General features: G+C 33.2%; 3 protein-coding genes across 3 annotated transcripts; 2 read left to right on the top strand and 1 right to left on the bottom strand.

Moving 5' to 3' along the window:
• Positions 1 to 654: 654 nt before the first annotated feature.
• Positions 655 to 25236, top strand: LOC149906525 (sodium-dependent nutrient amino acid transporter 1-like). The gene is made up of 15 exons (XM_090104432.1): positions 655 to 1107; positions 8488 to 8574; positions 14637 to 14759; positions 20353 to 20617; positions 20935 to 21151; positions 21425 to 21468; positions 21562 to 21709; positions 22113 to 22191; positions 22321 to 22424; positions 22743 to 22935; positions 23222 to 23398; positions 23686 to 23785; positions 24201 to 24380; positions 24608 to 24702; positions 24990 to 25236. The coding sequence occupies exons 1-15, from the start codon at positions 655 to 657 to the stop codon at positions 25152 to 25154; spliced, it is 2430 nt and encodes an 809-aa protein (XP_089960558.1). The 3' UTR covers positions 25155 to 25236.
• Positions 16109 to 19070, top strand: LOC149906527 (uncharacterized). Its single transcript, XM_090104650.1, has 3 exons — positions 16109 to 16600; positions 16731 to 16831; positions 18258 to 19070. The coding sequence occupies exons 1-3, from the start codon at positions 16360 to 16362 to the stop codon at positions 18948 to 18950; spliced, it is 1035 nt and encodes a 344-aa protein (XP_089960776.1). The 5' UTR covers positions 16109 to 16359; the 3' UTR covers positions 18951 to 19070.
• LOC149906526 (uncharacterized) lies at positions 17370 to 19741 on the bottom strand. Its single transcript, XM_090104648.1, has 3 exons — positions 19474 to 19741; positions 19079 to 19391; positions 17370 to 18202 (listed from the first exon to the last, which is right to left on the bottom strand). The coding sequence occupies exons 1-3, from the start codon at positions 19614 to 19616 to the stop codon at positions 17411 to 17413; spliced, it is 1248 nt and encodes a 415-aa protein (XP_089960774.1). The 5' UTR covers positions 19617 to 19741; the 3' UTR covers positions 17370 to 17410.
• Positions 25237 to 25747: the final 511 nt, after the last annotated feature.

Genomic DNA, 25747 nt, shown 5'->3' with positions numbered 1-25747 from the left:
CGCAAAGTAAACATTACGCTCCGTTAAAAATAATAATTAAAAATATTAAAAGTGGATAAAGTTTGAAAGTATACGTATTAAACTGTTAACAAATATGTGTTTTTCAAGTGCAAATGTTATCTCCGAAATATGTGAACTCTAAAGTGAATTAATTAAACATTTTATAATGCCGTAAATACTACTGCTGTGATGACGATATGTTTATGAAAACAATCTATTAACTAGAATCTTACACCCAAAAATAACTGGAAAATCTCAGTGTGATAATTAAGAATAAGAAGTGTTATACAGAGGTGTTTCACAGGTGAATAATAAACAATATTTCCTGTGAAAACCGTTATTTCTTCAAATTTTTAAAAATACCTCCAACACTAAATAACTGAATGAGACATCTAGTGGCGAATAGCGAAAATTTCTCTCACAACGAATGAAGATCTACTTATTAAACTTAGACTCAAACCCATAATATGTGATGAGAACTTCCCCAATAGATGGCGCTATATTAAAAAAATAAACAATTGAATCACAGCCGCTCCCCAGTAGATGGCGCTAAATAAAATAAATAAATTTATGAATTACTATACTCAGGATAAACAACAATAAAAACTGCAATTCAATAACTAAATATATATAAAAGCTCATTAACACTCAGAAATGGAGAATGCAGAGAAGGAACTGTGTGTCAGCAACGTAACCCTAAGAAAAAGGAGAATAAATTTATCCTCAGAATCCCTAAACCTTTCTTTCACATCACTAACACCAAACTCGCAATCAAGAAGCCTTCAAGACATCTCTACAAACAGCTCCGACGAAATCGAGATTCTTAAAGATGAAATACAAAAACTAAATATTGAATTACAGAACGCCCTAAAAAAGATTGACTCTTTAACATCGGAAAATATGCATCTCAAACAACAAAGTGCATATCCAAACTCCAACAAGTCCCCGGAAAAAGAAAAAGGCTCTTCAGATACTCACTCTCCAGAATGTCCCCAGAAAAATACACAACCAGCAAATACTACAGCCTCTCAAATCAATAACCAAAATGGCTTACCAAACAAGAAAAAAATGTCGATTAATATTGCTTCGGGATCAAAAAATCTTACAGTAAACAATAGTATAGAAGACACGAAAATAGAAGATAAAATATCTATAAACTTAAAACCGAAAATAATAATATTTGGAGATCAAAGCGCCCGTGGACTGTCAAAATCTTTAATAAAATCTAGATCAAAATTAGAAAATAATGATTATATAATAACAGCTTTCATCAAGCCCTATGCAACCAGCGAACGAATCTTAAGTAGCTGCAACAGTGAATTTTTAAAGTCTCTCTCTTCAGAAGATATAGTAATACTTGCAATCGGCGCTAATGACAAGAATCCTTTTAATCTGTTCTCAAATTTATGTAATACACTACATCAACTACGAAACCAAACAGTATTTGTTACACAGGTGCGACACAATCCTTACTTAAACGAAAAATTAATTAATTATCACTTAAAAACTATAATATCTAATTTTAAAAAATGTAAATACCTAAAAATACACACATCACTATATTATGATACTATTAAAAAATTAAGCTATCATGCACATTATCTAATAAATTTAACCTATACATTAAATACTGAAATTGACCACTTACACTTCTGCACATTTCAATCAAACAAAAAAAATAAAACAATCCCACGCACAACAATCCAAGCGAAGATAACTAACTACTTTCAAATATTAGGCAATAATACCAATATGAATAAAACATTTTTTCGTCGAGCAAAATAAATATGCCAAACTTACGATAATTCACCAAAATATAGCCGGACTTCTCAGTAAACAACAACAAATTGAGATGGCTCTATCTAACTTACATAATGATTTAGGTGATATTGACATAATTTGCTTCACAGAAACCTTCCTGAAACATGGATCAGAACCAAATGTGAGAATAAGTAATTATAGACTAGTTTCATACTTTTCTCGGCCAAACCAACGCCGTGGTGGATCTTGCATTTTAATTAAAAATAACCTCAAATACAAACTCATCCATAACCTCATTCCCCCCACACTTCTTCAATTTGAATACTGTGCCGTTGAAATAATTAAATTTAACCTCATAATAATTTGTATATATAGAACACCTACACCAGACGTATCTACATTTTTATACAACTTTGAACATTTATTGAATAATATTTGTAAAAAAAACAATAAAAAAGTTATTATCTGCGGTGATTGGAATATAGATACACTGAAAAATACAAAAAAAGCTAATGATCTTCAATCTATTCTCAGTAACAACAATCTAAATAACCATATACAAGTACCTACACGTAAAAACGCCTCCCTCGACCTTATAGTAAGCAACATACCAGGGGCCCAATCGGGTCTACACTATTTAGCACTTTCAGATCACGAAACAGCACAGTCACTTTCAATAAATCTAGAAATTAACAACCAAGTAAAAGACAACCCCACTTTTTATTACAAAAACATACGAGATCATAGTAAGGAAAATATTGCAAAATTCATAGATAGTATCTCAAATTTATCGTTTTCTGAAGTATATAACTACCATACAACCAATGAAGCGTTTAACAATTTCCATGACACGATTACATTATTTTATGATCTTTGTTTTCCCATACTTAAAATAAAACATACATGCAAACACATAAAAAACCAAAAATTATCTAAAGGTATTAAAAAATGTTGTATAAAAAAAAGAATTCTATATCTAAAATATCACCAATGTAAACATAATAAAAAACATAACAAATATATTTACAATCGATATAATTATATACTCAAAAAATGTATTAACAAAGCACAACAAATAAATAATCAACGATATATTCTTAATGCTAAAAATAAAAGTAAAGCTGCGTGGACTATAATTAATGGACATACAAATAACAATATATTAAATACCGAAATTGATGAGATTTACGTTGATGGTAAAATGTATGCTAAACCAAACGAAATATGCGATCTATTTAACAAATACTTTACGTCATTATCATCACAATCAAAAATTACACACAAAACCAATGATAACTCTTACCCTAATATTCCTCAAAATTCTAAAAGCATCTTTCTGTCACCGGTAATCGAAGAAGACATTTATAAAATAATTATGACGCTAAAAAACACTAACTCCGTAGGTTATGATAACATGGACACTAAAGTTTTAAAATTGTGTGCAATTTACCTAATTACCCCTCTAACATACATAATTAACCTATCGCTGACTGAAGGAATATTTCCTAATAAATTAAAATTCTCAATTGTAAAGCCACTCTACAAAAAAGGATTAAAAACAGATATGAGCAACTACCGACCCATTACTCTAATTCCCATATTATCAAAAGTCTTTGAGAAAGTTATGTTTCAGAAAATTGAGAATTTCTTTACATCTTGCAATATTCTTAAAAAAGAACAATTCGGATTTAAAAAAGATAGCTCCACCACCGTAGCATGTTTTTCATTAATCAAACAAATTACAGAATGCCTCAATAATAAAACACTCATTAGTTGTGTATTCCTAGACATGACAAAAGCTTTTGATTTTGTCTGTCACAAAACACTACTGTCTAAGCTGTCGTGCTATGGAATTAGAGGTAACGCCTATAATTGGGTTAAAAGCTACCTAGAAAATAGACTACAGTGCGTGGAAATCACTAAAACCGATAAATCCCACCAAAAATCATACAGGTCTACATATACATGCAATAATTATGGTACACCACAAGGCAGCATATTAGCCCCCCTCCTATTTTTGGTATACATTAACGACCTCCCAGATGCAATAAACGTAGACAGTATACTTTTCGCAGACGACACTACACTTATAATAAAAAGTAAAACTAAGGAAGACTTAGAAAGGGACATAATTAAAGCTCTAGACGACGCTATAAAATGGTTAAAACTGAATAATCTCCAGATTAATATGACTAAGACAAATATAATTAATTTCCAATCATATAATACAAACATACAACTTGACATAAAATACGAAAATAATCAATTGACTACTGTTAATGAATGTGTATTTTTGGGTATAACACTAGACAAATTTTGTAACTGGAAACCACACATTGCAAAAATTATAAATAAATTGGATCGTTTTGTGTATGTACTAAAAAAGTTGAAACAGACGATTAATTTAGATGTTGCTATGATCGCTTATCACGCGTACGTATCATCGGTACTTAGATACGGCATAATAATATGGGGTAACTCTGTAGCAATACAACCAATATTTAAATTACAAAAAAAATGTATTAGAGCAATGTGTGGAGTACATTTTATGGATAGCTGCAAACCCCTCTTTAAAAAATTAAAAATCTTGCCATTACCTTGTCTATACATCTTGGAAATATGTTTATTTGTTAAAAAAAATATGATCTTCTTTGAAAAATATGATGAAACAAATACTACACGACACAAAGAAAGATTACGCTCACCTAAGATCCGCCTTGCACTATATAGAAATAATGCGTATTGCATGGCTATAACTATTTATAACCACTTACCCATAAACGTTAAAGAATTGAAACTGAATTTTTTCAAAAATAAACTGTATAGACTGCTACAAGCTAAAAATTATTATAGTGTTAAGGAATATTTAAATGATCGTGACATTAATGTATGAATCCTAATTGAATTTAATTGTAATTTTATGTGTAATTTTTAGTGTTAAGGAATATTAATATTTTATATGATCGTGACATTAATGTATGAATCTTAATTTAATTTAATTGTAATTTTATGTGTAATTGTTGTTGTAATTGTTTATTAATGTATTTTGTGGGTAATTTTGTAATTGTCTATTAATGTATTTTATAACTTGACTGTATTAATTTGTAAATTTTTGCACGCCATTTAAAATGGCAGTATATGCGATAAAAAAATTTTTGTGTAACACCCTTATGTACCATATACGAGCAAATAAATATATTTGAATTTGAATTTGAATTTGAATTATAATTAATATTATCTGCTAGCTTTATACAAATATTTGGCATGAAATAGAAACTGAAGATTTTATATACGTATGCATTTTTAACCCATGGGTGGCACTAAGTTAAATCCGGCTCAGTTTTTATAGGTACCTAGCTTATGTAGTAAATTACGTTTACAAAATATCGTCGTAATGTAGAATGGAATTTTTCACCTCATTATGTAGAAAGATATATCTACTACTGATTATATCAATAAATTGGAATGGAATAATCACCAATTATGATAAGATAATTATCAAATCTAATTTGATGAATAAAAATAATTAACCAGTTTACATTTGTTTATATTACTTATCTACCTTTGAGATCGATAGAGCAACCTCGATAGCGCAAATGTCACCACCAATATTCAGGCAATTATTTTAACGCTGCTGTTTAATAAAATTACTAAGCTGTTAATAAGGCGGTTCGTTAAGCTAGATTACTACAACATTATCAAAATAACCAAAAAACGAAGGCAATTTGTTCACGCGAAAGCTCAAAGCACTGATGTAAGTAGGTAGTCTTCTCTACTTCTTTCGTTTCAAACCCAATCCTGCTAAAATCTCAATCAAACTTTCTAATTCAGTAATCTTTTAGATTTGAATATTATTTTACCCATATTCCTATACACCTACATACCAACTATATAATATAATTCATCCCTATTAGTGTGATATAGATGTTAATATGAATTTAAAAAATCTTCCATAATTGTTTTCGATAGATACCATTTCTAATATAAAGTGCAGCTGGACGTTCACTGCACTGCACGTTCTATCAGCGCCAACAATATTTTTAGAATATCTCGAAATGCATTACACACAAAATTTGCTAAAGAGAGATTGAAATATTCAAAACTTTTCGTTGGGGATCACACACGAATATTACCTATGCTGCAAGAATACGTTTCTGTACGTATATACAAGAATATATACCCACGTAACTATGTATACGTATTTAAATAAATACGTTTCTGAAAACTTAGTAAAGGATAATATTGTTGTTATGTTTATACATATTATAAGAATAGTATTATTTGATAGGTGTCGTGTGTTATCTTTAGATTATACCTAATTTTGACTGACGTATTAATAAGGGGATTATTATTTATTAGTCAATTGATCATATCCTGCCCGGACTGGGCTTAATTTCATTACCATTAGATATGTGTTTTTCCTGTGTTAACCTAATAAATCCAAAAGGATCGGAGATGTATCGGAGGGTATTCCAAGGTCCAATCTACTTCAAAATTGAAAGTACCTAGACATGCACTAACACTATTTAACAAAAGGTATCCGATTTTACTCAAAAAATGAAGGTTTTTAATTGTTGTTTTTACTGGCTAATTCATATGATATAACGAAATTAGTAAAGTAAATATATCTAGAATATTTTCTTTAATAGAACCATATTTGTGTTTGTCTATTTCTTGGACGAAATCACGGTCACTCACGGTAAAAAAGTACAATGGAAATACCTAAGGGAAATACATTCGGACATCGGCATGACTTTTCTTTTTAAAAATGACGTAACTATTACATATTATTTCGATAATATCGGGGTGACTGGTGGATTAATTTATTATCTGAATTCTGAATGAATGAACAATTTAAACAAAATATTTACTAACCGTCATTCAAGGTTGATTGAAAATCTATAGGTTCTTACATTGAACATAATACTTAGAATACAATAACGGCATGACGGCTTTTGCTGTTCTTAAATAATTGTGTCCGATATTTTAAAGGAGTTTAGTCGGATAAATATTCGTTCACCTTAAGGATAACAACGGAGCCGAGGTAAACAGATGTTAAATAATTGATTATACAAGATGTCCCACTGTTGGTATACTTAAGCTCAAAGGAGGTTATAGTTTTGCATACGCTCAGTACGTTAAAAATACTTATAAAATTCCAGACGCATTTTTTTTTCAAATTAATGAATTCTTAAAACTCTATGTGTATGTCGTGGCCATATCGTAGATTTGCTCATTTCATGATATGATCGATCATTTCACGAAATGTTCGCATTTCATGAAATGGCCAACATAGTTTGATCAGATCGTTAAATCGTCAACGTTTCACGATATGGCCATCCACATTTGGCCAGATCGTATAAAATTTAAAGAGTCCATAAAATATTAAAATTCAGAATATTCTAAAAACTTGTTTAATGTCATTTAAGTTAGTGCCGCGGCAGCGGCCGGCGAATGCTAGAAGCGAATCGTTTTTGCAATAAAAAACAGTTAGGTTAGGTTAGGTTAGACTTTGATAAACAACGCACGAGCCGAGCGAGCAAAGCGAGCGTGCCGCGGCAGCGGCCGGCGAGTGCCAGAAGCGGATCGCTTTTTAAAAAACAAACAATTATAATACTATAGTAGGATATATAAATATATATCCTAAAAGAAAAAATGCGTCTTAAATTATTTTATTTAAGACGCATTTTTTCTTCAATACATATACCGGGTGTCCCACTGTTGGTATACTAAGCTCAAAGGAGGTTATAGTTTTGCATACGCTGAGTACGTAAAAAATACTTAAAAAATTCCAAACGCATTTTTTTTCAAATAGATGAATTCTTAAAACTCTATGTGTACACCCCTAATAAGCAACCCGCCTAACTTTGTCACCCGCACGTGAGCTATCTTTTAAAATTATGTTTTCATAGACAAAATGCTCACATTAGCGAGGCGGTATATGCCGCCTGCACGAAGTTAGAGAAGAAAACATGGATTTTTAGGAAAACAGTAGCAAAAAAAATTTAACGTAATTTTTTTTAAAGTATTTTTTATGTGATCAGTGTATGCTAAACTACAAATCCCTTCGCGCTTAGTATACCGATAGTGGGACACCCTGTATAAGATATCCACATTTTCCATAGTACTCGAACCGTCGTAAATTCTTTGCTATGACTTTCTTCATATTGTTATTAAACGAATTATGAAGTTTTTAACTGCGAATAATTAAATTTTCGCAAGCGGCCGCCATCTTATCACATAAACACAGAGCTTGCAGCGCCTCTACCAAAATAATTTTGATCATTTCATGAAAAAACCGCGCGTTTAGTTGGCCATATCGTGAAACGATTTCTTATCATTGATATGCTCAAGCCACATCATGATGTGGCCAAACTAAATTGGCCATTTCACGAAATGCGACCATTTCGTGAAATGGCCAGTCATATCATGAAATGAGCAAATTTACGATATGGCCACGACATGTACACTGTACACCCCTAACACAGTTGACAGATATATACGTATGTGTCTGTAGGTATATTGTGCCCATAACAAGCAACCCGCCCAACTTTGCCACCAGCACGTGAGCTATCGTTTAAGATTATGTTTTCATAGACAAAATGCTCACATTAGAGAAGTGGTATGTATATTGTATATATGCCAGCTGCGCGAAGCTAGAGAAGAAAACATGGGTTTTCGGGAAAAATTAAGCAAAAAATTTTTGACGTAATTTTGTTGTTTAAGTATTTTTTACATGATCAATGTAGGTATGCAAAACTACAAGTCCCTTCGCGCTTAGTACCTATACGAATAGTGGGACACCCTGTAAAGGTGAGGGTAACAGATATGATTAGTTACTATTACCACAGAATAATAACTAGTAGCTACTATTACTTACATATTATTATTATGTATTTTGAGTACCTATTTCCTAATTATTTGCCGTTAGAACTAGTCATCATCCAATAGATGGGAGGACAGAGGAGGGAAACACAGACGCGAACAATTAAAAATTAAAAAAAAATTACCAACTTTTCTCTGTAGATATAAGTAGGTACTAGGTATACATAACATACTGTATACTGTTACATGGGTATTTCAATTTTTCCAAGATTTACCTTAGTGATACGGTCAATCAGAACGCAATTATTTTATATGAATAGATATATTTTTTACTAAGATAAGATATTATGTTGATTGTTATAGAATATATTATCTAGTTCGGTAAATACAAAGGTCAATCCAATATATGTACCTAAGGATCTAGTGAAAAGCTGTTAATGTTGAAGTATAAGAAATTATATATGAATAATTATATATTAATAAAAAATATATAATATTAAGGATCGTACTTTAAACTATCTTTCTACTAAACCAACTCCAAATTTTCCCCCGTTTTCCTTTAAACAATTTACTGTCTGTGATGTTAAGAAGAACATTATGTCTATAGCGTCGAAAGCCGTCGGTAATGACAGCATTGGCCGTGACATGATTATTCCAATCCTAGATATTATTGCTCCTGTGTTAACTCATATTCTCAATGAATCCTTATCCTCTCATGAGTTTCCCATGGCCTGGAAAGAAGCTTTTGTCATTCCTCTACCAAAAAAAGTCAATCCATCCATATTCTCCGATTTTCGTCCCATCTGTGTCCTACCCTTTCTTTCTAAAACCCTTGAACGACTTGTCCAACAACAGTTATGTTTATTTTTAAATAAACATAACCTGTTTAATCCTTTCCAATCCGGATTCCGTCCCGGTCATGGCACGACCTCTGCTCTTATTAAAATTACTGATGACATTCGTTACGCAATGGATAACAAGCAACTCACTCTACTCACACTGTTAGATTTCAGTAACGCATTTAATACCGTCGACCACGACATATTGTTGAGTTTGCTTTGTTCTCTTAACATATCTCCAGAAGTAATTGAATGGTTTCGGAGCTATCTCCAAGGACGTCGACAGAGGATCAAAATCGATGATCACCTGTCATCATGGTGTAATATCACTGTTGGCGTTCCTCAAGGTAGCGTGTTGTCTCCAATCCTTTTTTCCATCTTCATCAATTCTATCTCAGACAATTTATCTTCTCCCTACCATATGTACGCAGACGATTTGCAGATTTATACGCACGTTTCACTTTCTCAACTTCCTGAAGCTATTGAGCAAGTTAATAATGATTTAGAACATATCAACCAGTGGTCTAAAAACTTCGGTCTCTTAGTAAACCCGGCAAAAACGCAATGTATTATCATAGGGAGCTCTAAATTGACTGCTAAGATTGACTGGAACACTATTCCGAATAATTTAACTTTGGATGGAACGTCAATACCTTTCAGTGACTCTGTTAAGAACCTTGGCATTCACTTTGACGCAAATATGACTTGGAAGGTTCACCTCGAAGTCGTTCGCAAAAAGTTGTTTGGCGCTGCAGGCTCAATACGCAGGCTGCGCAATTTCCTGCCCATACCTGCCCATACCAACTAGGATTTCCCTTGCAGAGTCCTTACTCTTCCCCATCCTTGATTACGCCGACTCCTGTTATCCCGATTTAACCGAGAAACAACTCGATTCTCTAGAGCGCCTTCAAAATCTGTGCATCCGATTCGTATTTGGTCTCCGCAAATACGATCACGTATCCAATTTCCGCAAAAAACTTGAATGGCTTCCTATACGTTTTCGCCGGTATACTCATATGCTGCATTTATTATACGGTATCTTATTCGATCCTAAGACCCCCTCCTATCTTAAAGAAAATTTCAAGTTTCTCAACGAACATTCCTTAACTCTCCGTTCCTCTAACCTTTTAACCTTAAGTATTCCTTCCCACCGTTCTAATTTCTTTCACTCCTCCTTCACTGTCTCCGTCATTAACCTCTGGAATTCGTTACCCGAAGAAATAAGACGTGCTGAATCGATTTTTACTTTCAAAAATAAAGTTAAAAACTATTATTAGTATGGGAAAATTAATTTATTCAGATCGAATAATTCGTGTAGTTTTGAAAGTTGCTACAGTTATTCCTAAAGATGTCCAGATGAATATAATAAAAGCCCCCGAGGGAGGGACACAAGCCGGCGGCGGGGGAGGGGGGGAAAGGTCTCTTTTTTAAGGTTTTTGCTTGTAACTCGAAATTTTTTTCATAATATCTCTTTAGTGACTTCTACATTAATTATCTACATTAAATTTCCTATAAATTACGTCTCAACATTTTTACTGTACGATCAATACTTTAGGAGATACAGAGTATTAAAGGTAAGAAAAATAAGAAACAACATAGTTTTACAAATTTTAATTATAAAAAGAAATAACATCTTTTTTTGCACGAGTATGCCGACTTATTAGTCAAATTGTGTTTCATCTTCGTCATCTTTATCACTAACATCGATAGGGGGTCCATTAGTACAAGCTCCTAGGCAGCCGTTACAGATAAGACTACACATAATGCCCGCTTTTCGGCAACTGCATTTTCCGGAACATCCACTTTTACATCGGCAAAAAATTGAATTTAACAACGCTTCAGGAGCAGGAGGATCCAAGGTCGTGATTGGTTCTAAGTATCCATCGACTCTTCGCTTCCAACCCCATATTTCAGGAGGCAGTTGGTTCCCAAGCCACTCCTGTACTTGATGGAATACTCTGTAGGCGTGATATTTTGCTGACCCTTTGGTAGGGGGGAGGGAAGAAAGATCCGGTTTGGGCTTGGTACAAGATTTCAGAAAAACTGTGAATCGATGTCTGTTGATCTCAGACTGAGTACAGGGCGCTCGGTATACTGCAAGAAACATTTTTTCTCCGGCTTCTGCTATAACCTCCTGAGTTGACGTTGGGTCATAAAATACAGTTGCTGTTTCCTTTAGTGACGGCTTTTGATCAAAAATCTTGATAATTGATGTTTTTCCCTTCCTGTAAATAGCTGAGGTTGTATCACACCCACTGAAACTATGCAGAAAGAGAATAGAATCACAAAATGAATGTTTTTGAAGTTCTTGGGAGGAAAATATTTTCGTTTCCACTTTTCCTCTTCCTGGTTTGACAAAAAATATTTCTTTTTCTGGAGGAGTAAGAGCCATTAGAAGGACTACAAGATCAACATCTTCTCCAATAACAGTGACCACAACATTGTCTGCAGCTTTATCAATTGCAGTGCGAATAATGGTGCAGTCAGCATCACTTGCAGCTATTCGTGTTTCTATGTTTGCAGCCTGCATTTTTTCTGTCAGAAGTTTAATCAGTTGGGACTTGTTTTTTGCATTTGATAGAAAATGCTCTTGCTGAACAGTGACCTTCATCGATAGATTGATGTTTATATCAACAGACGATTTCACCGCCCTCCTTCTTTGTTCAGACGTTTTTGTGCTATATTTCACGTCATCGTATCCATCAAACACTACGGTAGAAGATGGTCCGTAATGGGTTGGAAGCGAAGAGTCGATGGATACTTAGAACCAATCACGACCTTGGATCCTCCTGCTCCTGAAGCGTTGTTAAATTCAATTTTTTGCCGATGTAAAAGTGGATGTTCCGGAAAATGCAGTTGCCGAAAAGCGGGCATTATGTGTAGTCTTATCTGTAACGGCTGCCTAGGAGCTTGTACTAATGGACCCCCTATCGATGTTAGTGATAAAGATGACGAAGATGAAACACAATTTGACTAATAAGTCGGCATACTCGTGCAAAAAAAGATGTTATTTCTTTTTATAATTAAAATTTGTAAAACTATGTTGTTTCTTATTTTTCTTACCTTTAATACTCTGTATCTCCTAAAGTATTGATCGTACAGTAAAAATGTTGAGACGTAATTTATAGGAAATTTAATGTAGATAATTAATGTAGAAGTCACTAAAGAGATATTATGAAAAAAATTTCGAGTTACAAGCAAAAACCTTAAAAAAGAGACCTTTCCCCCCCTCCCCCGCCGCCGGCTTGTGTCCCTCCCTCGGGGGCTTTTATTATATTCATCTGGACATCTTTAGGAATAACTGTAGCAACTTTCAAAACTACACGAATTATTCGATCTGATCGACGATTTTGAATCTAATTTGCTGTGGCTATATAGTAAACTGTCGCAGGCCAATTGTTAACCCTCTTGTTTATTGTATATGCTTATATGTATGTATGTATATTTATGTATGTATATATATATGTATGTGTCCTTATATATATATTATATATTATATACATTATATTATCTGTGTAAGTATATAATATTTATAATACAGGTATATATGTATGTATGTATTTACTATGTAGTTATAGTATATAAATATTATTCTGATTCATGCACTTTTATCTATTATGCACCACCATGATTAAGTTAACTATTTTCCTCGACTTTTTTGGGTTGCCTGGTAGAGATCGCTGCCAGCGATAAGGCCGCCTACTGTACATTGATTAATTTATTGTTAAGTTTATAAAATGTATCATATCTGGTGTACAATAAAGTATTTTTCATTCATTCATTCATTCATTAATAAAAAATAGAAATTCTAGCTACAAACACAAAATCAAAGTGTTTATTTATATTCATAAATATGCAGAAGAATTAATAATTTACCACTCATTGGAAAGCAGTTTCTACAGAGCAGAGCTGGCAAGAAAACGATATAATATTTCTTCTGTATGTGTATTGTGTGTGTTAAATAAAGAATTTAGTATTGTATTGTATTGTATAAAAATCATACAAAATAAATGAGCGTTTGTCTATACATATTATGTCCTTCGTAGAATTGTACCCTATATCTACATTTAATGATGTGATAATCTTCAGCAGTTTTTTGCTTGAGTCGTAGTATATCAAGAGAGTTGGTTCAATCAATATACCAAGGCGAAACCAGGGTAGCCGGGGTAGGTAGGTATAGGAATAGCACGTGCCTTAAAACAACCCCTATCTAATCAATCAAAGTACAAGCGTAAGCAAAGCGTAGGTATGAGATTAAGGCACCTATCTGATAAACATAGTATTGGCGAAGATATTACAGCTGACCTTTAAAATCCGCTTCGTAATTATTAGATCACTGAAATATACCTATATAATAATACCTAATATTCCTATGAATACTACTTAGATGAACTGATGAACTATGAATAGTACTGATAAGTGCTAAGAAATGAAAATTAAGTTAAAAAGTATATATGATTGTGGGCATAGGTACTAATACTTAAACAGTATAAATCATCAATCGTAAACAGTATAGCAAGTTGAAACTGCGATAGTGACCGATTATTATTATCTGTCAATAACTTGCATGCATTGCTTGTAGGTATGCAATTTTATTGTCAATATTTCTTGTCGTGGTCGCACGTGGTCGCTTGAAATCCCTTGAAGTTGCGTGTTTCGAGAGGTACCGAGAGGTACAGAAGCTTGGCAAATATATCTACCATAAAAGAAAGAAAAGCTATCCTCTTTATATATTTTGTTACGTTCAAAAACATAAATCGCTCATTAGCGTAAAAATACGTCAGAACAAGTACGCCTATACGTACCAAACCGATAACATCCACATTTCAAGTTATGTGAAGTCCAATGCTGCTACAGTGGAATCAAATATGATGATGATTATATGTATCATATTTTACGTAGTCATCAACCCCTGAGGGTTGGATCTAGACCGCTGGATATCAATGATTAGGTACATATGGATAATATGTACATTAACTGTGTGGTCATTATCTAAATACATTATGGATAAATATGATACGATAAAAATGATTACGATATCAGCTGCCGATATTTTAACCGTATTATAATTTAAGCAAATGAGGTTTAATCGCTCCTGAATCTACCGCTCGCGCGGATAGTTTTACGAACATGGTAGATAAAAATTAAAAAAAAATATCATTAATAATTATGATCGTATTACCTAAAGATTTGTTTTTTTACACATTATAGGAGCCTTCAGGAGCAAATGTAGAAAATGGTGAAGTTAACAAAGGTTTTGAAACTAGCCCCGAATCAATTAATGGATCTGAAATTAAAAAAGATGTAGAAACAGAATTAGACAAAAAATTAAGGGTAAGTTTTTAGTTAGTTTTAGTTAATTAAGGGTAATTAAAATGTTTATAAGTATTATTATTTGGTCTGTGTAGCGCATGTCGCGTGTATCGCCGACCGTCACGCGACATGCGCTACACAAAGCAGTGTTCGGAACCGTTCGAACAGTTTCACTTATACCGTGGTTTCATAAAACCACACAACATTTTTTTTTATATTTACTTACGATGCTATGTTTATAGAAACGACCAAAAAATTTGTGGGACTTGTCTCTAAAATACGCGGTAGGTACGACAAGCCGAAACCGAGGCGAAAGCGAGGCAGGTTGTTTTCCTTTTTATGGCGCCTTCGCATTTAACCATCGTCGTACATGTGTTTTATTCTTATGGGTGCCTGCAAGAGATTGCTTTAAGCAATACGGCCGCCTGTTGTACACTCCCCATATTTATGTTGGCATTACGTTATTTTATTTATTCTAATATCTGGTAGTTACTATAAAGTGTTAAAATAAAATAATAAATAAAAAAGTAGATCTCTTGTATAGAGTAACAAACAAACAAAATCTTTGTTCCTAATTATATTAGTACAAACCTACACAAAGCCTACACAGGTAGGTAAATAAATTAAAACAGGTCGTGATTAAAATTAATTGGATACTATACAATACTTTTTCCTGCAATTATAAAGATAACTTAATGTTTATGAAAGAAAGAAAATACCTATCAATAATCTTCACTTCAATTAATTAATTTCAAATTATTCATCGTTACGCATATAGGTACCTGTAAACTATAGAAAAACAAGTAAGATGAAAACTATTGAATACCTACGCATACGTGCTACGAACCGGCTACGAACACTCTACATAGTAACCAAGTTGCTACTCGCTAGTCGCTGTATACGTAGATATGCTAAGATCTATAAAACTACTAAACTATGTCTTTTTTAATAGATTTAACTGTTCAAGAGGGAGACTTTGATACCTACACCATTTTTCTTTTGTGAGAGTTATATTTTCTCATTTTAACAGACTATCGATCTTAAATCAAATAGGTAATGTTTTCGATAAGATATTCTGGGAAGTCAACAAAAGTTTGTTATTATAATACGAGAAAACTAATATATCATAATATCCCAAGAGCCCACGACAGCCAGACTTTCCTTATTTTATAAAAGTTGAAAGTTTCTCTGTATATGTCTCTCTGTCCTGCCAAAGTAACCACAACCCAAACTTGATAGTCGCTGGACGTTCTTATCTGTGAGACATATACAGAAAAACTTTCAACTTTTATAAAATAAGGAATGTCTGGCCGTCGCCGTCGTGGGCTCTTGCTCTATAATTCATAGCTTCAATCAGATCAACATAATGGTACGTTTACACGCTTGCCAAGCCTTAGCAAGGATCGACAATCGCAAGCATGTAAAAAGGGCGTTTGGCTTGGCTTGCGTGGGCTTGTGCCTGCTTGCTTCCGATCCAGTCGAGTGTCGGTTTTTTTACGCAGATCAAAGGGCGTTTGCGGCAAGCGCTTGCGATGCATTTACATGTTGGTCCGCGTTTAGTAGCCATCGTGATCTCGCGATGAGTGCACGCTTGCTTGATTTTACAAAAAATAAATAAAAAATGAGTTGCTGGTCGAATGAGGAGAGTCTTTCGTTTCTAGAACATTACCAACTGGAACCATGCATCTGGAATCCGAAAGATGCAAATCATAAAGATAAGAAGAAACAAGCAGATGCATGGATTCGTCTTTCTAAACTTACTGGAAGGCCAGTAAAGGAAATAAAAAATAAAAAAGAGATATTGATGACTACTTTTCGCAAACACTTGAAAAAAAAACGTGAATCTATGCGTTCTGGCGCAGGTATGTTCCTACGATACATTTATAATTATTTTGATAGTCTGCAAGGTGTAACTGTTTAAAAGCGTTGGTTAGTTTCTCGATTATTCCATACTATCTCGCTCTAATTTTCGATGTTTTTATTTTATTTTAGGTGCCGAAGAAATATACAATCCAACTTGGTATGCTTACGAAATCATGGAGTCATTTTTACTACCAGTATATACTTGCAATGAAGGGATAAACACCGAAACAGTAAGTAAATAAATTTATTTATTCTAAGGGCCGACTTTTCAATCCTTGGTTTAAAATTTATCCGTCCAATAAAGTATTATCGTAACATTTTAAAATGCCACCTGTAAACTGTCAAATACGGACAATAAGAATACATTTTTGAAATGGTAGTTTAATGCGTTATTGGACGAATAAGTTTTAACCAACGATTGAAAAATCAGCCCTAAAACATATAATAAATCTGTAGAAGGGTCAATTCTGTACATTGAAAATATTGAAAAAATAAATAGCAGGGGGTGTTACTGGATCGATACCAAACCCAAATATGTGATTAAAAAAATTTTTGTCTGTCTGTCTGTCTGTCTGTATGTGAAGGCATCACGTGAAAACTAACGGTTCGATTTCGATGAAACTTGGTATAATTATACCTTATTATCCTGGGCATAAAATAGGATACTTTTTATCCCGGAAAAATACGTAGAAAAAAATAAATCTTAATTTTTCCGCGCGGACGGAGTCGCGGGCGGAAGCTAGTTCTAAATAAAAAAAAAAACACCGGTTGGTTATTATACCTACATTTATTTATACATTTTTATCAACTTATCCAATCCTATTAAAATATGAAGTAAATTCTTCCCTGACTTCTCTGGCGTTCACCGGAGATCTTCGTGGTATTTGTGGTAAATTTTGCAATGCATTATATTCGTCGTTATCTCTACGCCATGAACCTGGGGTAACCATATTTCCACTACTGTCATATACGTCAAACGAACTCTGAGGAGTATATCGATTTGAAGAACTTTTACTTGTTCTCAAAAAGTTATGTAGTAATACACAAGTCATCGTAAATTCCGTTACAGTTTGTGGTTCTAAATTGATAGGGCGTCTGAATATTCTGAAAACTGAGGTTAAAATTCCAAACGTATTTTCAACTACAACTCTGGATCTAGATAAATTTTGGTTAAATAACCTTTTTGGTGAGTCTACTTCATGGTTTCCAGGGTAGGGTTTCATTACGTGTTGACTCAATGCAAAAGCACCGTCAGCTAAAAACACGTATGGAATATTAATATTCGATCCTGAAAGTGGACATGGTGGTGGAAAATTTATCTCGTTTCTAATTATTCTTTTCCATAGTAAACAATTATTAAAGACGCCGCCGTCACTTATTCTTCCTTGACTCCCGATGTCTGCGAATACAAATTTGTATTTGCTATCCACTAAAGCCAAAAGGACAATGCTAAAAGTTTTCTTATAATTGAAATACTCTGTTCCACTATGCGTTGGGCTTTCAATGACTACATGCTTGCCATCCAATGCACCTATGCAATGTGGAAATTTAGTCCTGAATCCTTCTTCTATATTAAGCCATCCTTCTGCTGTGGTGGGCATCTGTAAAAAGAAAGTAAATGAAGTGTAAGTTTAAGTATATTATTTTTTTTTGCAGCAATCACAACAAATAGAAGAAGATACAGATCAGACAGAGGATGACCCTCTGATAAGAGACCGTACAAGTACGGTTACCACACCATCCAGACCACCATCTAGATCACCATCCAGACCACCATCCATACAAGCTGTTACTAATAAACGTCGTCGCCCTGCTTCTGAAACGGCTGAAAAGCAAATGGCCGTGGCTTTTGGACAATTAACAAATGTTTTGGGTCAAAGGCAGAATGAAAATATACCTGCTCACAAAGACGATGATTGCGATCTATACGCAAAATTATTGGCTATAAAGCTACGTGAACTGTCAACTGATGAAAGAAAAATTATGATGTACCAAATAGATGGGTTGTTTATTAACAGAATCAGTCAAAAATCAAATGAGCGTCATATATATTATTCTCGACCATCGTCAATGGCTGGTGCGTATTCAACACCATCTCCTGCTTATTCTGAACCTATTCTTAACAACCAAAGTTTTTTTCCCTCTCCAAACACACAAACTTCTTATTCAGCGCCAGACATGGCAAAACATATACCAACTCCAATAGCTCGAGCTCCGTCTACATCAACAGCACCCTCGTCATCTATTCGTATCATATCGGACCAAATCATCAACCCAGCCTCACGTGAAACCAACATTATAAACATGGCTATGCTGAATGCTTTCGAAGATTTTGATTCGTCGACATAATTCTTATTTAAATTAATAAATAATTAAACAATAAAGCATTCGGCTAACATACATTCTTAGAACAGATTTCCTATGATTCTATTAAAATATAAATAAATGTATAACATAATGTTTTGTTTTATTCCTACCTTAACTAGATCCTTTAGAATTTCATTAAGAGCTCGGCAAACTTCACGAATGATTATTGATATCATAGAGACAGATACTTTAAATAAGTAGTGAAGGCTTTTGTAAGAATCACCAGATGCTAAAAATCGTAGCGTAATGGCAAGACGAAATTTGGCTGGTATAGCTTCTCTGAAGTCTGTATCATGCTTGGATATCATTGGTGAAATTTTTTGCAGTAAAAACTCAAAATCAGAATAGCTCATTCGGCAGAAGTTATCAAACTCTCCAGATGGTTCATATAAAAGTTCATTAAATTTCTCTTCTATAAATTGTCTGTAACAAATAAAATATATCGTAAGTATTGTGGCATAACTCAACTGCAACAGATAATGGTTAAATCAAAATAGGTAGATACCTGGTACGATTATGATGAATCTTTTTCATCCACCATCTTCGCTGTCGTCGAGCTCTCCTTTTTTTTATTTCACTTTGCTTACATTTCAAATAAAAGTACGTTAAACCAAAAGCAATAGCCGTCACAAGTTCGGTGTCCGCCATGCTTGGATGTATATTGCAGACTGACGCATACACAAGCGTATAAACGCCTTTCAAACGCCAAACGAGATTTGTGGAGGCTTGGGACTGTTTGCAGTTTGCCAAGGCTTGGCAAGCGTGTAAACGTACCATAAGGTGTCCCGCGGCCTGCGTATAAGAAGCAGGCAGATTTGTTTAACTATTTTGCTCCACCACGCTCGGTCTTCACTAATAATATTAAATCCAGGAGAGATTTGATTGTTGGTTTGTTTGAAATGCTATGAAACTACTGGACCAATTTATGAACCAAATTACGTTATTCCTGTGTGACATACTTATATAAAAACTTTGTATAATTAACGTGAATAATTCAGTGTCTGATACCTACTGATTGTAAATTCACTAATTTGAAATTTATTTATTTTAGAAACTTTACAATTAACACGAGGGTGCTTTTCCATTGAGATAAAATTACAGGTGTCCTTGTAAAATTTCGCAATAATATCTTGAAATCCAATTGAGGGATATAAAGTCTATATTGCTGATAAAGTCAATTTATAACATTAATCAATCTTTATGGATTTGTTATTTTACCGTTGTGTTACTGATAACTAAACAAATTAAATTTATCATACTTATACCTAGCTACACAAACTCAACGTTGCGCGGTTTTTTCGATACATCATGTAAAGCAACGTAAAACCCATTAATTGCGCAATTTGATATGATAATGATTAATGACAACAATACGAACTTTCAGATGAATAACGAAAGACTCAGCAAAAGACCAAAATGGGACAATCAAATAGAATTTCTTATGTCTTGCATCGCTACATCAGTGGGTCTCGGGAATGTTTGGAGGTTTCCATTTGTTGCTTATAACAATGGCGGTGGTGCATTTCTTATCCCATACATTATAGTGCTTCTTGTCGTAGGCAAACCTATGTACTACCTTGAATTGGTCATCGGACAGTTTAGCAACAGCAACTGTGTAAGAGTATGGGCACTATCACCGGCTATGAAAGGTACAAACAATTACGGTAAAAAACAATGTATATCTGTAAAAAGAGTATCACTCAGAATTGAACTAAAACTAGCGTTTAGCTACTATTATGTATTCTGTGCTAAAGCTGAACGCATTATAATGGTTTTTTTATGATTTAAAAGATTTGTTATTTAATAACTGTTAAGACATTTAAAAATAATAAAAAAGACTAACCGTGGAGGATAACTTTCTTTAGAACTATAAGTAACTATGTCAAATAAAAACCCTTCGCACAAACATATTATGATAAATTACTAAGTGCAACGCAAACGCAACTAATACCTTCACAATTTTTAGGTACTGGATATGCTCAGACCATGGGTGCTGGTTACGTTTTATCGTATTATGTATCAATCATTGCTTTATGCCTGTATTACTTAGCGATGAGTTTCAACGCCACTCTTCCTTGGGCCCTCTGTGACCCTTCGTGGACAGATTGTGTACCTTCAGGAGAAATCGTGAACATGTCAGAAATTCAAGGCAATGCAATTAGTAGTGCAGAACTGTATTTTACGTACGTATTTACTTTTTATTACCTAGGACGACTTTTTTTTATGCATATTGTATATTATTTTTAATACCAATTCATATCTTATAAAATCTCAGTCGATACTCGATACCCATAGACTTATTTTTTACCAGTGGGAGCTACGCAACGTAATCTTATTTCATATTTTTATCTTATACTGTAATAATTGTTACTTCATAATTTTATTTTGACCTACTGTTTGTTTTCACATACTTAGGTATTCATACAATTATTTCAAAATAAAACATGTATTTTCAGGAGGACAGTTTTACGGCAAGCTGATGGGATCCATGATGGTATTGGTGGGTAATAGAAATATGCATATATAATATTATATTATTCAGAATAAATAACCCTGATTTAAAATTATTTTGATACATATTGTGTTCTTTTAGGTCTTCCGCTGTGGGACTTAACATTGTGCCTTCTAGTGTCGTGGTTGATAATTTTTATAATTGTCGCCCGTGGTGTGAAAAGTACAGGAAAGGCTGCCTATTTTCTTGCACTCTTTCCATACGTTGTAATGTTCATTTTACTGATAAGGTAATTCATATTTTAAACTACGTATTTAACTGGGTTTAATCGTTCCACTTAGATAAAAGATCAAAGTAAATGTTATTCCAGTGTGTATTCGAATTATTATTTTAATCTTATCAATAAGAACAACGATTATTTCGGTAAATTTTCAATGACTTTCTTTTCATATACCTAATCAAATTCTAATAAAAATAAATAAATAATTGTAATAAAAACCTTATGCCGGATTATTTCATTGTTTAAATTTAGCACCTACGGATAAAAATAAACCTTCAGCTAAACAATTCATATATTTAGTGTATATTTATCAAATACCTACACCAAACAAACTTATTGGATATGGACAATAATAACTAAAGATATTTAAAGTTACTATTAGTTTATGTAAGTGTTTATTTTTTAATTCCAGAGCTGTGACTTTACCAGGAGCCGTTGACGGAATATTATTTTTTGTAACACCCCAATGGGAAAAAATATTAGAAGTTCGGGTAATCCACTACTTTATTTTATCTATATAATGCATGATATATGATCATTGTAAAATACCGCTTTCATTATTGGCTTATGCTAACAAGCTTGTCATATCATATATTTACGATTTTGTTCTATAATTTCAGGTTTGGTATGCTGCGGTTACCCAAGTATTTTTCTCACTATCGGTGTGTTCAGGAGCACTCATTATGTTCGCTTCATACAACAATTTTAACCAAAACGTCTACAGGTAAATATAAATGTATATAATATTATTAATATTAGGTGCATCCTGCAGCGCAGCTTCACCCGCGTAAATGAGTTTTTAATTTTAAACTTTATGTAAATTAAATCGGCTATCTGTCAGTTAAAGTCCCATCAAAATCGGTCCAGCCGTTGCCGAGATAAGGCGGAACAATCCAACAGATGTATTGCATGGGTACAGAAAATATACAACTATGCATGGGAATTAGATAAGTGGTCTTTTAGGAATGTTAGAAATACAAATACATGATGATGCCACTTCACAAAATTACGTAATTATTGACATTGTTTTTACATTTTTCAGAGATGCGATGATCGTAACAACATTAGATACCTTTACTAGCTTATTATCTGGAATAACAATTTTCGGTGTTTTGGGCAATCTTGCGTATGAACTTAATTATGATGACGTCAGCCAAGTTATTGGATCTGGAGGGACAAGTTTGGCTTTTATATCATATCCCGATGCTATTGCTAAAACGCCTTTCGCACCTCAGGTGAGTTCATACAAAAATAAATAAAAGTAGCCTAAGTTACCTACTCCTTGTTTAGCATCAGTTATTTGCCAATGAAATTGACTTGTCAGAATCGGTCCAGCCATTTCAGAGTTTTGCAGGAACGAACCGACATACAGACATTATAATATATACCTTATAGTTTAAACCATTGTAAGCCGCTTCTTATATTCCTATGCTTATATCTAAAAATATTCTTATGAAAAAAGTGCGTTATGTGTGTATGTACCTATTTAAAGTGGCATTTATGTACTTCTTTCTATTCCAGTTATTTGCTGTTTTATTTTTCCTCATGATGGCGGTATTGGGTGTTGGATCTGGCGTTGCATTAGTTTCCACTATCAACACGGTGCTGTTGGATGCTTTCCCACGAGTACCGACTATTTACATGTCGGCTGGAGTCTGTTCAATAACTTTCCTCATCGGTCTCGTTTATGTTACACCGGTAAGGAAATGTTGTGACTTTTGAGTTGATTAAAAAATATCACTTGGTAGCTTCTTATGATAGTTGACAGTGATACCTATAGCGCACCAGAATAACACACTTTATTTACGAGAATAATTCAAGCTTACAAAGTTTTGATTTGATGAATGTGTCTCCTGTGCGGATTAGTACTTATAATAACTAAATTTGAAAAACTAACAAAAACAGATTATGGTATGGAGTGTTTAATAAAAACAAACTATTTTATTAGAAGCCTTCCTCACTAAATAGTAACTTAATCATTTTAGGGTGGACAACACATACTTGAAATTGTCGATCACTACGGCGGTACATTTATGAGACTTTTTGCTGCTATAGCTGAAACTATAGGAATATTTTGGATATATGGTAAGCCTTTATCAATAAATGATTATTGTAACAGCTTTCCGTATATTATGTCTTTCCTGGCAGACACGGCTTATAAGCTTATTTTGAGTTATTTAACATGAATTATGAATATTACAATCTGCATATACCTCAATAGTGCATTGGGGGAATTTCGGATCAGGGGTAATTTCAGAAAATTGTGAATATCACTTTAGAGCATCGCTTTATCATAAGTATCGTGAAGGAAGGGCATGAAGATATATAGGTTTGATATTATAAGCATACATATTTGCTTAATCTATCGATAGTTACGTGTTAATTTAACATATACGTATTTACCCCGTGGCCGGAATTACCCCAATGCACCTTAACTGTTTCTCTCTTTTTTTTCAATGTAGGTATGTATGTGTATTGTAATGTATTGTTTAATTTCCAGGATTGGAGAACATGTGTAGAGATATAGAATTTATGTTGGGAATAAAAACATCGTTCTACTGGCGATTATGTTGGAGTATCGTTACACCAATAATGATGATAACAGTTTTCTTGTACGCCATGATCACAGCAGAGAAATTACTGTTTGGTGGAACTTATGAATATCCTGAGTCTGCATATAGTATGTTATCTTTATTATTAGATATAATTGATTTTGAATTTTTTTACTTTTCGTCTACTTTCTATAAAACAAATAATTATGAGAACGAATGAGTAACTAACTTATTAGTAAAGTTAAAATTTTGCTCATATTGTCGGGTAAAAAAAGATTAGATTTGTAGATAGCATAACAAAATATGTAATAGCACAAACGGCAATTGTTTTTACATTTTGTTGTTTTTTTTTTAGTTGCTGGAAACGTTTTGCAATATGTTGGAATGGCAATGGTACCTTTATTCATAATTATTGCCTTGTGGAAATATAGGTCGAAAGGTATAGTTGAGGTAAGTCGTAGATATAGATAACCATATGTAGATATTATTTTATTATAGATCAAGTAAATCATGCAAATGAGTACCTACGTAATGAGTAAGAATATGGGCGATTCATTCATGAATGATCGCATTGATGTGTTCTTAATTATCAAAAAGAAAAATGTTAGACATTATACCAAAATTAAAAATTTTCCTTATATTTTACCTATAGAATTAGGTAGCTCGTAGAGACTGGGAACTTATCATTATCTGCCGTATTATTTATAAGTCTATATAAAACATTATTTTCATTACAGACAATAAAAAGATCGTTCCGCAAGAAACCAACCTACGGCCCATCGGATCTTCAAAAACAAAAGGAGTGGAAAGATTTCAGGAGGAATGCAAAAACAAATGAACGTTTGCGTAGAAAAAACTGGTTTCAACATATTGTAATAATTCTTTTCCGAGGATACCGATGAAATATATATCTCTAACCGAATAAAATAATCTAGGTCAAATTGTATTTATGTAATGTTAATTTAAGGAAAATAAAATATTTAAAAGTCAATAACGTTTAATCATTGGTGTGTACTTTTCTATCTTCATATCCTGGCAAATCATAAAAATATAAAAAGATATATGGTAAATATAAAATTAAATTGATATACTTTTCTATATCTACAAAGTGAAAAATTGAACAACGTACATAATGACGTCCGTCTCCTTACCAAATTATTATAAAGGAAGATCAAAAAGCTATTATTTTTAATAGATAAACCAGCAGCTGTATATAACTATACTGGTAAATAATTTTTAAATTAGGGTGCCCAGATTTGGGAGCTAATGTATTTCTATAATGGCGCGCACAAACTGTTATGTGTATGGATGTAAATCTACATTGATATTCCAGAAGGAAACTATATTTTAGATCAAAGCTATGTATATTTTGTCCTCATAATTTTCTTATCAGATTGTTCATCCCATTGCGAATGCATTACTTATTTAAATTTTATAAGTGTCACGTAAATATTTAGCAGTGCAATATATGTAATTATATATATTCAAGAAAACA

Source organism: Colias eurytheme, chromosome 8, assembly GCF_061535395.1.
Source record: "Colias eurytheme isolate Ceu_HAF_F1 chromosome 8, ilColEury1 Martin Lab GWU primary, whole genome shotgun sequence".
Taxonomy (NCBI): Eukaryota; Metazoa; Arthropoda; class Insecta; order Lepidoptera; family Pieridae; genus Colias; species Colias eurytheme.
Note: the sequence above shows the minus strand (reverse complement) of the source record. Positions and strands in the feature narration are given on the sequence as shown.

Excerpts from the sequence above, each read along its gene's own strand:
- LOC149906525 (XM_090104432.1), top strand. The coding sequence starts at position 655 with ATGGAGAATGCAGAGAAGGAACTGTGTGTCAGCAACGTAACCCTAAGA. Across the intron at positions 21,152-21,424 it reads AGTGCAGAACTGTATTTTAC|GAGGACAGTTTTACGGCAAG; the intron begins GTACGTATTTAC and ends ATGTATTTTCAG. Across the intron at positions 21,710-22,112 it reads ATGTTCATTTTACTGATAAG|AGCTGTGACTTTACCAGGAG; the intron begins GTAATTCATATT and ends TTTTAATTCCAG.
- LOC149906527 (XM_090104650.1), top strand. The coding sequence starts at position 16,360 with ATGAGTTGCTGGTCGAATGAGGAGAGTCTTTCGTTTCTAGAACATTAC. Across the intron at positions 16,601-16,730 it reads ATCTATGCGTTCTGGCGCAG|GTGCCGAAGAAATATACAAT; the intron begins GTATGTTCCTAC and ends ATTTTATTTTAG. Across the intron at positions 16,832-18,257 it reads AAGGGATAAACACCGAAACA|CAATCACAACAAATAGAAGA; the intron begins GTAAGTAAATAA and ends TTTTTTTTGCAG.
- LOC149906526 (XM_090104648.1), bottom strand. The coding sequence starts at position 19,616 with ATGGCGGACACCGAACTTGTGACGGCTATTGCTTTTGGTTTAACGTAC. Across the intron at positions 19,392-19,473 it reads ATTCATCATAATCGTACCAG|ACAATTTATAGAAGAGAAAT; the intron begins GTATCTACCTAT and ends TATTTGTTACAG. Across the intron at positions 18,203-19,078 it reads TTCTAAAGGATCTAGTTAAG|ATGCCCACCACAGCAGAAGG; the intron begins GTAGGAATAAAA and ends TTCTTTTTACAG.